The following is a 12,313-nucleotide window of genomic DNA, read 5'->3' on the forward strand; positions in this document are numbered from 1 at the left end:
TGTGCATTACACGCAGATTTCCATTGTAAATAAACATAGTGCAACAGAAGACAACCACGTGTAAGTGTTTGAAGTAGATGTTCATGCTCATCAGCACATTTCATGCAAGATAATTGAACACGAGCGAACAAACACAAGCTCCATTCTCACGAGCTTTAGGTTCAACCTAAAATGTTAAGTGCAATGCATGGATAAATATTCGTAACAATTTGAATTATAAGTCCCTTATTACATATGCCATCGATTTTAACAATGGTTCTAAACAAAAATATTGCAAAGTGGTAACTTAGCAACTCCAATTCTCCGTATTAATAATATTAATGTGAAATCATTGTGGCCCTTATCGCACGTTAAAGGACTATAATATATTTGTATTGAAGTCCACACAGTCAGCAAAGGGCATTGGAAAACTTAGAATCTTGTTTGCTAACTGGACCGAAAGACATAATTTCTGTTTATGTATTTGGGTCGACAGTTTGTCCCCAAAGGGCGTTGGATCGTGCCCTTGAAATTGTATAGCTAATTAAGAGTATCTATAATGGGCTCCTTAAATCACATTTACAGTCTGTCCCTATAGGTCATGAGTTCGAGTCCTCGCATCCGTCTAGTATATGTGAATTTAATATGTTATCGCCCATCTCAATAGAAAATGTTCTAAAAAGAAAGGAAAAAAAAAGACAATGACGTGTTATACGGTAAGTAATCTTTGGAGATTGTTTCCACTATAAATCCTTGGAGATTGAAACACAATCATGTAGTGTTACCAATCTTAATATATCAACAATATTATTCACTCATACTATAACACGTAAATTAATAACACCATATGAATAAACATCGTACTAAAATATGAAAGGTTCCTAATTCCATTATCTCTATCGTGAACTTGGAAAAACAGAAGTAATCATGTAATTGGTAGCTTACAAAAATGATGGATTGACAAAGGTTTGTCTGGTTAGATGCGGTGGTTCAATCACTACAAGAAAACAAGTATCTCCGACCATCATTTAGGAATGATCAAATTATGAAAAACGTAATTCTTCGAACGCCAGCAATATATAGTATTACAATAATAGTTTAACTCAGAATTGTGAACCAAATTTAAAAGTATTGATGATTGCATATACCAAAAACGATGAGTTCCACATGAAATCCTGGTATTCAAGATCCAATCGTACGACTTATAATCAGTAAACTTAGCACTCAAAATTCAATATCTTTAACATTCATAAGTCAAACCCAACTGGCTACATTTTCAAACTTCCTTATCGAATAGTTAAAACATCATAAGCGTTTTTTTTTTTCATAAAAATTAAAAACATCCGAAAATTTTATGCCTACTAACAAAAGAAAATAACAAAATGCGGATAGGAACCGCCAGCAAACACATGTGATCCAAAAACATGCTCAAGCACTCATTTCTTCTTCCCAGCCTTGGCAGCATCACCAGCCTTGGTCTACAAATAACATTTGCAAATGTTAACCACGAAAACGTTATAGTTCCATAAAATAAATCCACGAGCTTGCAGCAAAAATACCCCCTAACACAAACCACCAAAACAATAGCAACATTTCTTACCTTCTTGACTCCACGAATCTTCTTGGATCTGTTCTTCCTTTCCTTGAGTTGCTTCCTTGACTTTTCCACCTTTGTATCCAGTCCATTCTGCGCAAGGAGCCAAGTTTGAGAGATAGCAAGATAGATAAATAGAGAGGGAGAGAGCTTCCTGTATTTACAGGATCCAAGAGAAAAGAAAAAAGCTACATGTATTTCATGCCAAACTAAAAACTGATTCTTTAATTGAAAGAAACAACATATTAAATTAATCATCCTTTAACACATAAACCAATTATTAGTTAACTCATCAATTAACTGAAAAAGCCTGCGTTTGTAACTTTCATGCAGTTGTTAAGATTAGTAACTTTCATCAAGGAACACTAAGAAATATACCAGGAAAGTGAAATGACACATTATAGTAAAAAAAATTCATGCGAAAATATATGAACCCATTCAAAAAACCGTGATAGGGAATCAAAATTAACTAATCAGCAGACTTAAATAGATTGACACAACTCCCATAACATACCCTTAGTCTACAGTTAATGAATAACTCCACAGGGATTTTGTATCAAACTCATACCCGCGAAGGAAATGGGTACAACTAATGCACATTTTGAATGACTATAGAGCTTAAATAGGTATATGGCAAAATTTGCAAGTAACATAGAACTGGGATGGAAGAAAAGAAGATAAATTTACCCTGATCAGCCTGTACTTTGGCTCATACTTCTTTGCATTCTCTACAGAATCATAAATCAAACCGAAACCAGTGGATTTTCCCCCTCCAAAGTGGGTGCGGAACTTGAAAACAAAGATGGCATTTGTATCTTTCACCTCGTACAACCTTGCAAGTTTCTCCTTCAACTCTGCCTTCATTATGAGAGGAACATAAATGAATTTCAATCGAAAATTAAAAAGGGCAATCTACCAACAAAAGAAATTAAATCCAGAGAAAAATAAATCTAGCATTATTTTTCAAAAAAAAAGGTGAGATTAGTCGATGAAGATGTTGGTAACAACAAAGTGCAGAAGAATATAATATAATAGATACGTAACACTAAAATTCATTGATTCAGGGTTAGAACTCAAGGCTTCAGCCCTTTATTTAAACTTATGAACAAAACATTAAGCTCAATATAACTATATTTGTCATCAGAAAAACAGACCTTAAAATGGGACAACCCCATGATTTTGAACTTGTTATCATATTAAAAAAGAAATAAAGGTCATATACATTTCCTGTTTGCTAGTGCAAAATTATCAAGTAGAACCAAATGCCCAATGAAAGAATGCGAGAGCTCAAAGAAAGCAACCAAACCTTGGAGACATTGGGTCTACCAGGATGCAGAACATCGATGACCTACATCAAAACCAAAAAGAGCACAGCAAAAATTAGCTACCAAACAGAGAAGTTTCTGGTTATTTTCTAACTAGTTTTCCTACATTTTCTAGTGAACCAAACAGGCATAGTAGCTAGAAGACTCACGAATTGCTTCCTCGAGAGAAGACGGTTGGTCATGAACTTCCTCGTACGGATCGTCACTGCCTTGCTATCCGCCATGGTTCTCTCTTTGCGCCTCCGCTCTTGGGACTGTCTGTAAGAGCTTTGCGCGTTTGAGGTTTTAGGGTTTGGAAGCTGGACGAAACATAATATATATATATATATATATCGTGGATAGGGCCCATATTCTAATATGTTGGGCCGATTTTAATGGAATGGTCTGGGCCCAACTTATCAGCAATAAAATGACTCCATCAGCGACTTCGTTAAGCCGACCTTCTTTTTTACCGATATAGCAGACGAGAAGATAGCAGACGTCGACAATAACTCCGTTGAGCAAATCGCGAAGATTCGTCCGCGAAAGGGTCTGGGCTCGAAGCCGATGTGAGGATTAGGGCTCAATCTGAGGCATTGATTTTCAGGGACCTCAATTTGAAGGAGAGGTCAGACATTAAGTGGTTCTGGTAAAAGCTTTTCCAGGTTAGTTGCTTTCCAAAACAACTTCATTCGCGACTTCGTTCAAATCTTCTCTGATGGGAAGGCCATCGTCCACCATCCATATCCCCGATAAACGACACCGTTCCGAGCACGAGAACGGCCGTTACCCGCCCCACTCCGACTCCTCCGGCGACAACCGCTACCAGCGTCGCAGCCCCAGCTATGAAAGTTACGACCGTTATAACAATAACCGTAACCGCCACAGAAACCGCTCCGGCTCGCCCGATCGCCCAAACCCTAGACGAAGCCCTAGGACCAATGGAGACCCAGGCTCTTTGGCGCAGCGCCGCAGCCCCAGCTACGACCGGTACAACAATCACCGCGACCGAAACCGCTCTGGCTCGCCTGATTACCCAAACCCTAGAAGAAGCCCTAGGGCTAATGGAGGCCCAGACTCTTTGCCCAACAAATTCGGGCGGGGAGGCAACCGGATGGATCGGAATGGAAGGCGATCGGAGTCGGAGGAGTCCGACGAGGAGCTGAAAGGGTTGAGTTTCGAGGAGTACAGAAGGCTCAAGAGGCAGAAGTTGAGGAAGACGTTGAAGTATTGTATTTGGAATGTGACGCCCAGTCCTCCTAGGGTTGAGAACGATGAATTTGAATTGGAGGACAAGGCTGATGAGATTTCTGAGCGGTATGGCGAGGAGGAAAAGAGTGAATCGGGCGAGAAAAAGAAAGAAAAGGCAAAGTCTGAATCTGAGTCGGAATCGGAGGATTTGAGGTCGAGGAAGAGGAAGAAGGGTTCGAGTTCTAAGCGTAGGGGCAGGAATTCAAAGTATAGTGATGGCGAATCGGAGAGCGAGAGCGATGATGAATCCGAATCCGATGAAGAAGATGATCGCAGACAGAGAAAGAAGTCAAGAAAAAGGAGTAAGAGGAGCAAGAGCAGAAGAGAAAGGAGAAGAAGAAGAAAGAGTAGGCGTAGCAGTAGCGATTCTGATGAGAGTGAAAAAAGTGAAAGTGAGGGTTCAGATTCTGAATCAGAGGATCGCTTGAGGTCGAAGAAGAAGGGAAAGTCGCGCAGTCGGAGTAAGACGAAGAAAGAATCCGGAATAGACAGGGAGAGTTCTGATTCAGAGAAGGGTTTGGATTCTGAGGTTGATGCCAAGCCTGTTACTATGGTGGAAGAGGAGGTGATAAAGGATGAGAGTAATGTGGAGGCATTGAAGCTGAAAGATATTTTTGAGGCCCAAAAGAAGCCTGCACTGGATAATGAGCCGGTGGTTGGGCCAATGCCATTGCCTAGAGCTGAAGGGCATATTAGTTATGGTGGGGCGCTTAGGCCCGGAGAAGGTGATGCCATTGCACAATATGTTCAGCAAGGGAAGCGTATTCCGCGAAGAGGAGAAGTGGGTCTTTCAGCAGATGAGATTCAGAAGTTTGAGAGTCTTGGGTATGTGATGAGTGGTAGTAGGCACCAGAGGATGAATGCCATTCGAATTAGGAAAGAAAACCAAGTTTATAGTGCTGAGGACAAGCGGGCTTTGGCCATGTTCAACTATGAAGAGAAATCAAAGCGCGAGCACAAGGTTATGGCGGATTTGCAGCGCTTGGTTCAGCGCCATATTGGGCAGGATGTTGGTCCTACTCACGACCCTTTTTCTGGCAAGGCCTCAGAGAGTGCTGATACTTAGTTTCATGTTTGCTTTTGTCTAAGTTGTTGTTGCTTTTTTTATTTCCTTTCATTAACCATGTATCATATGTGTTACTGGTTGATTTTGAGCTGTATTGAAACTGAATACTTTGGTTTGTCAATTTCTATATGAGTTCTTAAATGTATTCTCGTTTAATGCAATTATATATCAAATTGTGGGAGCCAACCAGTTAATCATTGCATTCCCAGTTATCAATTCATGCAAAATCTCTGGGTCTCGTCTGTGTTTTTAATGTTTAATTAATTAAATTGTCAAGAAGTTGAATGTAAATAGCCTTTCTTGTAGTTTATGGTTTTGAATGTAAATCAGTTCATGAATGGTGTTTATTCTTATTTTGGGGTTATCATCGCTCAGCTTTCACAGAAGGCGGAGAATGTGCAGAGCTCAAAGACTTTGCATCAGATCTTTTGTCTTTGTATTGCAGGTATTGTACCTTGCTGTAAATATTTGTGCACCATTGTACATACATTGTTATTTTTGAGCTCTGTTATCTTTATCTATTGTTTTCCTGCTCGTTTCCCTGGTGATAAGTTATTGGCTGGTTTATCCCTAACCTCTTATATTTCAAATTCTGCATTCTCCATCTTTCTTCTTTTTCTTCCTAAACTCCTTATCCTTTTTTATTCAGTGATCTTCGTGACAGAGATGAAGGTGAATGAGCTTAAGAGACAAGCTAGCCCATCTTTGCTTGACGTTTAAAAAGAGGCATTGCATTACCAATCAGTCACATGTGGAACATGAAACCAGTTACTCTAGTGAGAAGAGTTCCGAAGCACTGCAGTCTGATTGTGTTGATAAAAATGGGGTATATGATTTAGGTCTTCTGAAAATGCGGTATCTAGTTAGTTAAACTTATAACAAGACATTTTCTTGTAGATATAATTAAACTTGATTAATATTGTGTTAATGTGATGGGCAGGTTACCGTTGTTAATGAACTGCTCGAGCTTCAACCAACCCTGCAAGCATGCATTAATACAGCAAAACTATCTCTAGACATGTTTGAATGCTATACGCTAGTGTTCGTGAAACCCCCAAGTTGACACGTGGAAGCTCATCATTTTCACCTGGAGAAGCTTTTTGGGATGATGCAATACAACTTGACGATGGTCTGTGTGCACAGGCAGTAGGAGTAATTAGTGTTGCACGATGTGACTGCAAGTCAAAGGAAATTCTGGATGAAGGTGAGCGGATGGATAAGGGTGGTGATTCAGGGCCAATGGGAAGCATAGAAAGGATTTAGATAAAGAAGTGTCCCCACTACCTGTTAAAACATTTTGATTCCTCTTGTGAGGACAAAAATTTGGATAAAAATGTACCACATCATTTGGATGCATACAACTTAAAGAGTGTGCCTCATGTAGGTGGTGAGCAATCTGAATCGAGTCTTATAGACCGTAGAGGTCTGAGAAATACTATGATGATCTGTTGCAACAAATCTCAGGAAAATCAAGTGACGTTTAGATATCAATATACAGATTCTGTTAATGCTCACCACCAACATGAAAGTGGATTTGACAGGCAAGGATATGACATCTTATTCACCAGTTGATGAAGTCGCGAAGTTGACTGGTAACCATGAATCTAATGAAGCATGTACTCCTTCAAGTTTTGTGCCACTCAAAGATCATCTGGATCTGAACAGTTGGCAACAACCAGAAATATGCAGCCTATATAGAAAGAAAGGAATTTCAAAACTTTATCCTTGGCAGGTATCTTTGGATTTCTGATTATAATATAGTGCTCAGTTCATATATTTGTGGTGGATTACGGATGGAGCCCAGGTTTACTGAGTGCTCTGCACTCATGATATATGGGTGGATTTTTCATCTACTTTGTTTTGGCTTGTAGTTTATATGTGATTGGGTTATGGTGCTTTTTTGTTTGTTTGTTTTGTTTTTCTTGTTCGTCTAATGGAAAATAGGTTTGGTTTGGGGTTTGATGCTTCTAGTTGGGTTTAGTGTCATTGAGACAATCATATGAAAACATGTTACATGCCTCTCTTTCTGAAAGAAATTGGATTATCAGATAATTACGATGGACAATGCTACACACCTCAATTTTCTTGCCAATATTTTTTGTTCCCAACGTACATGCCATGATCCCAACCTATCAGGTTGATTATGTTTTATTATTATTTTCAACTTAAATGCACGTAGTTGCAGATGATCTGGTGTGGTGGTTTAGCCTTGAACCAACAATATGCTTATCCTTGCTGCTAGACTAGGATTTCATCGTTTTTTCTCAACTGAAAAGAAGAAAAAAAGATTTCTTTGTTTTAAGGCTTTGCATATGTATACCTTTTCTCCATATTTATGTTTGGGCTGTTGTGTTTTAGTATTAGAACTAATTAGTTTGAATTGAAGCATAAAGTACATGCTTTCTTCATTTTTCAGGTTGACTACCTTCAGGTTGAAGTGTGTATTGCAGATAAGGAATCTTGTATATTGCGCATCAACAAGGTAGTGATGCAATTGGTATTTATCTTAGCTTTTTTGTCACGTTATGCGCTTTTGAATTGTTTGATAAGGTTGTAAAATGTATATAAAACCCTGTGACATTTGTAGAGTTTTGAGCTACAATTGTGTTTGTTATTTATTGATTTTCTACTTTACCATTTAATTAGTGCTTCCAGTTGATGTATGAGAAGATTTTATTATTATAAATTTTTTGAACTTAAATGTTCGTATCACATTTTTAAACAATGGAGTTATTCTGTAAAAAGAGTTTATACTGTTTTCCTTTTTTTTGGCTGGTAAAGCATCTACATATGTTTCTTAGCCTTGCAAAAGTTTTGCTGCAGAAATTCTAATGTTGCGGAGGGTCTTATCATCTGGAACAATGGCTATACTTGTAGTTCCTTATGTATCAATTTGTGCAGAAAATGTGATATTGTTGTTTTCCCCGAGATTTGCAATTTTAGATTATTGTTGTCTTATCTGGTGCAGGCAGAACATTTGAACGTACTGCTTGAACCACTTGGTTAGTGTGTTCGTAGTTACGTAGGAAACCAAGGTGGTGGAACACTTCCCAAAGATACTTCTGTAGCTGTCTGCACAAAAGAAAAGGCAAACTTTTTGATAAACAGGCTGCTGGAAGAGGGTCGTCTTTCAGAAATTGGAATTATTGTAATAGATGAACAGGCTGCTGGTACTTCATATCCTTGTGGTTATGTGTCAATAGTTGTTTGCAACTTCTATGCAAGATTTATATTTTTTCTTCATGGGCCTTTTTTCTTTTTCAGTTTGGTTAGTTTTCCTTTGGTAATTGCTTTTTGGGTGGACTTATTTAAATGCCTTTCATTCTTATAACTATTAACAGGTTGGCAATCCAAGTAGGGGTTATGACAAAACTTCGTTACGCAGCTGGTGAAGGCAATTCTGAATCAAGTAGTGGAGAAAGTTCAGGGATGAGCAGTTGTAACGCTTACCCTGTCATGGTCTGGAAATTGTTGGGATGAGTGCAACTATGCCAAATTTGGCAGCAGTTGCTAATTGGCTTCGGGTAAGTAGAACTGTAAACATTAACTATGATCCTTCTTGAACAAATGTAGGTCCCTTAGTGCTGCCTAGCTGTGGGTGTTTGGCAATTGATTTAAGAATATAGATACAAAAATCTTTACTTGGATTGTGTAACTTTATATATGGGATCTTGAATTCCACTCTTAATGTAGTTGTTCTGTATATGATGAGTAAAACGTCTCATAAGTTCCGTCTTTCAAGGCAAAGTTAATGAAATAGTTAAGTCTAGTTTTGGTAGAAAAAATTTCAGGACACCAATGACTCAATTATGCAATTAACTAACTTGATTTAGATTTAACCTTTAACAGTGATTGAAAAGACCCTTCACGTTTTTCAATTTTTTGTATTTCTTATTCTTATGGGTATATTGGAAGAATTGTTTAACCTGCAGCTTATGAGTTTTTAAATTATTTTCTCAAGATTTTATGATCGATAGGTTATGCGTCAACTCTTATAATGAGTTCCATTGTACATGTTTTCCATATTTTCTTTCCAAATTATGTTTGAGAAGTCTGAAAACGAGTATAGCCACGCGGCTATACTCTTGTATTAAATTCGAATATTCAAGGAGTATCGCCGCGCGGCTATACTCGTTAAATATATAAAATATTTACACAGTATAGCCGGACGGCCGTACTTTTTAAATAAATTCGAATATTTAAAACGTATAGCCGCACGGCTGTACTCTTTTAATAAATTCGAATATTTAAGAAGTATAGCCGCGCGGCTGTACTCCTTTAATAAATTCGACTATTCAAGAAGTATAACCGCTGGGCTGTACTCTTTTAATAAATTCGAATATTTAAGAAGTATAACCGCGCGGCTAGGCCATACGCTTTTAATAATTTCGAATATTTAAAAAGTATAGCCGTGCGGCTATACGTGTTAAATATATTAAAATATTTAAACCCTATAGCCATCCAGCTATACTCTTTAAATAAATATATTAAAATATTTTAACAGTACAGCCGCCCGGCTATACCCGTTTAATAAATTCGAATGTTAAAGGAGTATAGCCGCATGGCCAGACCCGTTTAATATATTAAAATATTTAAAGAATATGGCCGCGCTGCTGACATTTTAATAGTATCGCCCTGTGGCTATACTATTTAAAATTCAAAAGTATATCATTTTCTTTTTTAAAATATAAAGGGTTAACGGTAGTTTCAATCTATATTATCTTAATTGTTTTCTTTTTCTATTTGCAGGTACATAGAGTGTAAAAAAGAAGCTTCACTTCGTTTGTTCCTGGAGGAGGAAGCATAAGTAAGAGTTCTTTTGTATAAAAATACGCAAAATCATGAGCCTATTTAGGTGAAGTTCATATGTATTTCAGTTGCTTCTCCTCTTCATCTCTGCTTTCTCCAGTTTTCATTTTTCTGTTTTGTTTTGCTTCTTTTATGTTGTTTCAACTCATGTCAGCGGCTTTGGTTGTGGTGCAGGCTTTGAAGTCGTCTCCAACTCTCTGCTGGGACTCAGAGGAGGAAACAATGTCGTTCAAATCAGTATTGGACTGATATGAAATTAGATTTCTTTAAACCCATTGTATCAGTTATATAGTTTTTCTATGACCAATTCTCAACTGAATGATTTTTTGTTAGCTGATATGATTTTCTGTTTGTCTTAACTCTGACAGAAACAAAGAAAGAGAGATGGAGATGATGATTTGATGGTGAAAGGAAGTTGGGTGTGCTTTCTGTCTTATTTCATATTGAGGGTAGTCACCCTTCTTCAATTGCAGTAAACCTTGATGTAACCATATTGATATGAGAAAATTTGGAAAACATCACCCTTGTATTTGACGACGGTGGAGTCTTTTTCATAGGTCTATTTGAATCTGAACAATGTACTCTCTTTTTTAGATTCAGTGGGTATATTCCGGTGTCTGCATTTGCTTTGGCATTCTTCTTTTTGGATGTCTCTGAATGCATGTATTAGGTGGTGTTTTTGCGCTTCCATCGTTTTTCAAGCAGAGCCAAGTAGCATACCATGCACAGCAAACACACACTTGCTATACAGTGAGAAGCGGTATGTACAGAAGCGAAAGAGCCTGAAGGATTCAGCAATCTGGTGACAAGAAGGATGCGAGCGCAACTTGTAAGTTATAGAACTGAGCATTTGACCAGAACCTTTTAGAATCCAGAAGATTTGGAGTGGGATTTCTTTGAGCTTTTGTGATCCTAATTTCTGGACAATGTAAACTCTGGCTGATCCAAATGTACCCAAGAGCTTGCTGCATGCAATTTTGTCTGGGTCAACTGTATTCTGGTGGGTGACACTGACTTATAATCATATGTTTCTCCAGCTATGCATGATATTATAAATGGCTTGCATGCTCCATGAAGTGGTCATTAGAGTAAGAAAGATACAAACTTGAATGCCCTACATCTTTCTTTTCATTTGGTTTAAAGGTGATAGCTGTTCAGGCTGCAGGAATGCCCTACATCTTTCTTTTCGATAGACGACCTTTATCTTGACTCTTGAGGAGGACATGCAATCAAACTTTCTCGAATCCCTTTTCAACACGCATGATCTATAGAAGAAGTCAGATGAGAAGAGAGAGAGTGTGAATTGTCAATCAGAATGATAGCTTTCCCATAAAGAAAAATTGCTGCTCTCTTAAGTAAAGATGAAAATTGAGTGCAGACAGCATATTAATTTTCTGTTAAGCTTTGAATTTGTCAATCTCAGAACCTGGTCTATCATTTCTTTTTTGCCAACTTCAGTGTAGGACCATCCATAAATTATGGACCATAATCTAGAGTAGGTCAGTTCAATCAGTTTGTTCAAGGTGGGGGCAAAAACCCATCTTCACGTTGTCAAGAAAGATTTTCATAATTAACAATTGATGACAGAAAATGACAGTCAATTGGGTCTTGGTGAGACCCTAACTCTCACAAATATCTTATCTTACCTAAATATCATCTATTCAGCAAGAACATTGACATACTATTTTTGCTTAAAATAACAGCACTATAAATATACGACAATTTCAGAAAAAAAGCCAATTGGAAGGGGATTTTGACTTGCAGACTTGGTCTCAAGTTCGACCTCCATGACACATTGGCAGTGTGTGTGAGAAAACTTCCTCCCTCTTCCTAACTTTGAAAAAAAAAAACTACTGTGTTATACAAAGACAATCACTTCCCCAACATGCATAATTGTGATTATAATATAATGGACTCTGCTCCTACCAACCAAAATGTGTACCAAAAAGAAAGAGAAACGACCATAGTGGATTGCGTAATCTTAGACCTTAGATATGTACTCAAAAAGCAAAATGAATTCTGGGTCTAAATGAAGATGGGGAGTTTGTCACCACATAACATTAGGGAAGGCTTGGTCTCCTCTGACAACCAAGTTCTGGTTTTGGTCAAAGGTAACCGCGCCTACAACTCCAGTCCATGCGCCTAGCTAGAGTCTCATTGTCCTAGTCTGCTAGCCCTCCTCCATTGTCATATCCTAGTCCTATTAAGTAAGCAGTTAGGTATTGGAGTATTGCTAGAGTCTACCGCCCACGCATAGAGAGATCTTGACTGTCAATGTATGTGAAATTCACAAAGCATCAAAGGCTAAAA

At 38.0% G+C, this 12,313-nt stretch overlaps 3 protein-coding genes and 1 long non-coding RNA gene across 6 annotated transcripts; 3 read left to right on the forward strand and 1 right to left on the reverse strand.

Annotated features, from left to right (window-relative positions):
- Positions 1-1,136: 1,136 nt before the first annotated feature.
- Positions 1,137-3,202, reverse strand: LOC117636599 (40S ribosomal protein S24-1-like). The gene is made up of 5 exons (XM_034371177.1): positions 3,048-3,202; positions 2,880-2,921; positions 2,261-2,431; positions 1,580-1,666; positions 1,137-1,457 (listed from the first exon to the last, which is right to left on the reverse strand). Exons 1-5 carry the CDS (start codon positions 3,120-3,122, stop codon positions 1,416-1,418), a joined length of 417 nt encoding a protein of 138 aa, XP_034227068.1. The 5' UTR covers positions 3,123-3,202; the 3' UTR covers positions 1,137-1,415.
- Positions 3,203-3,325: 123 nt separating this feature from the next.
- Positions 3,326-5,391, forward strand: LOC117636598 (NKAP-like protein). The gene has a single exon (XM_034371176.1). It carries the CDS (start codon positions 3,596-3,598, stop codon positions 5,192-5,194), a length of 1,599 nt encoding a protein of 532 aa, XP_034227067.1. The 5' UTR covers positions 3,326-3,595; the 3' UTR covers positions 5,195-5,391.
- A 213-nt stretch (positions 5,392-5,604) lies between these two features.
- Positions 5,605-9,047, forward strand: LOC117637608 (helicase and polymerase-containing protein TEBICHI-like). 3 transcript variants are annotated; one of them, XR_004587212.1, is made up of 5 exons: positions 5,605-6,020; positions 6,135-6,926; positions 7,611-7,676; positions 8,163-8,364; positions 8,536-9,047. XR_004587212.1 is itself a non-coding variant. In XM_034372538.1 (4 exons), exons 2-4 carry the CDS (start codon positions 6,702-6,704, stop codon positions 8,584-8,586), a joined length of 342 nt encoding a protein of 113 aa, XP_034228429.1. In that variant the 5' UTR covers positions 5,605-6,020; positions 6,135-6,701; the 3' UTR covers positions 8,587-9,047. The 3 variants fall into 3 exon arrangements, 1 of the variants encoding a protein (XP_034228429.1); XR_004587211.1 differs by having other exon boundaries at positions 8,163-9,047; XM_034372538.1 differs by lacking the exon at positions 8,163-8,364.
- A 907-nt stretch (positions 9,048-9,954) lies between these two features.
- On the forward strand, positions 9,955-11,043 carry LOC117637610. Its single transcript, XR_004587213.1, has 2 exons — positions 9,955-10,001; positions 10,178-11,043. It is a non-coding gene; the product is annotated as an uncharacterized LOC117637610 (long non-coding RNA).
- Positions 11,044-12,313: the final 1,270 nt, after the last annotated feature.

The sequence above is a fragment of the Prunus dulcis genome, chromosome 8 (assembly GCF_902201215.1).
Source record: "Prunus dulcis chromosome 8, ALMONDv2, whole genome shotgun sequence".
In the NCBI taxonomy this organism is placed as follows: Eukaryota; Viridiplantae; Streptophyta; class Magnoliopsida; order Rosales; family Rosaceae; genus Prunus; species Prunus dulcis.

What these genes read in the sequence shown, in the direction of transcription:
- LOC117637608 (XM_034372538.1), top strand. Translation starts at nt 6,702, where the DNA reads ATGCTCACCACCAACATGAAAGTGGATTTGACAGGCAAGGATATGACA. An exon ending in CAAAACTTTATCCTTGGCAG is followed by an intron (nt 6,927 to 7,610) that starts GTATCTTTGGAT and finishes TTCATTTTTCAG; the next exon opens with GTTGACTACCTTCAGGTTGA. An exon ending in GTATATTGCGCATCAACAAG is followed by an intron (nt 7,677 to 8,535) that starts GTAGTGATGCAA and finishes AACTATTAACAG; the next exon opens with GTTGGCAATCCAAGTAGGGG.
- LOC117636598 (XM_034371176.1), top strand. Translation starts at nt 3,596, where the DNA reads ATGGGAAGGCCATCGTCCACCATCCATATCCCCGATAAACGACACCGT.
- LOC117636599 (XM_034371177.1), bottom strand. Translation starts at nt 3,122, where the DNA reads ATGGCGGATAGCAAGGCAGTGACGATCCGTACGAGGAAGTTCATGACC. An exon ending in TTCTCTCGAGGAAGCAATTC is followed by an intron (nt 2,922 to 3,047) that starts GTGAGTCTTCTA and finishes GTTTTGATGTAG; the next exon opens with GTCATCGATGTTCTGCATCC. An exon ending in GTAGACCCAATGTCTCCAAG is followed by an intron (nt 2,432 to 2,879) that starts GTTTGGTTGCTT and finishes CTCATAATGAAG; the next exon opens with GCAGAGTTGAAGGAGAAACT.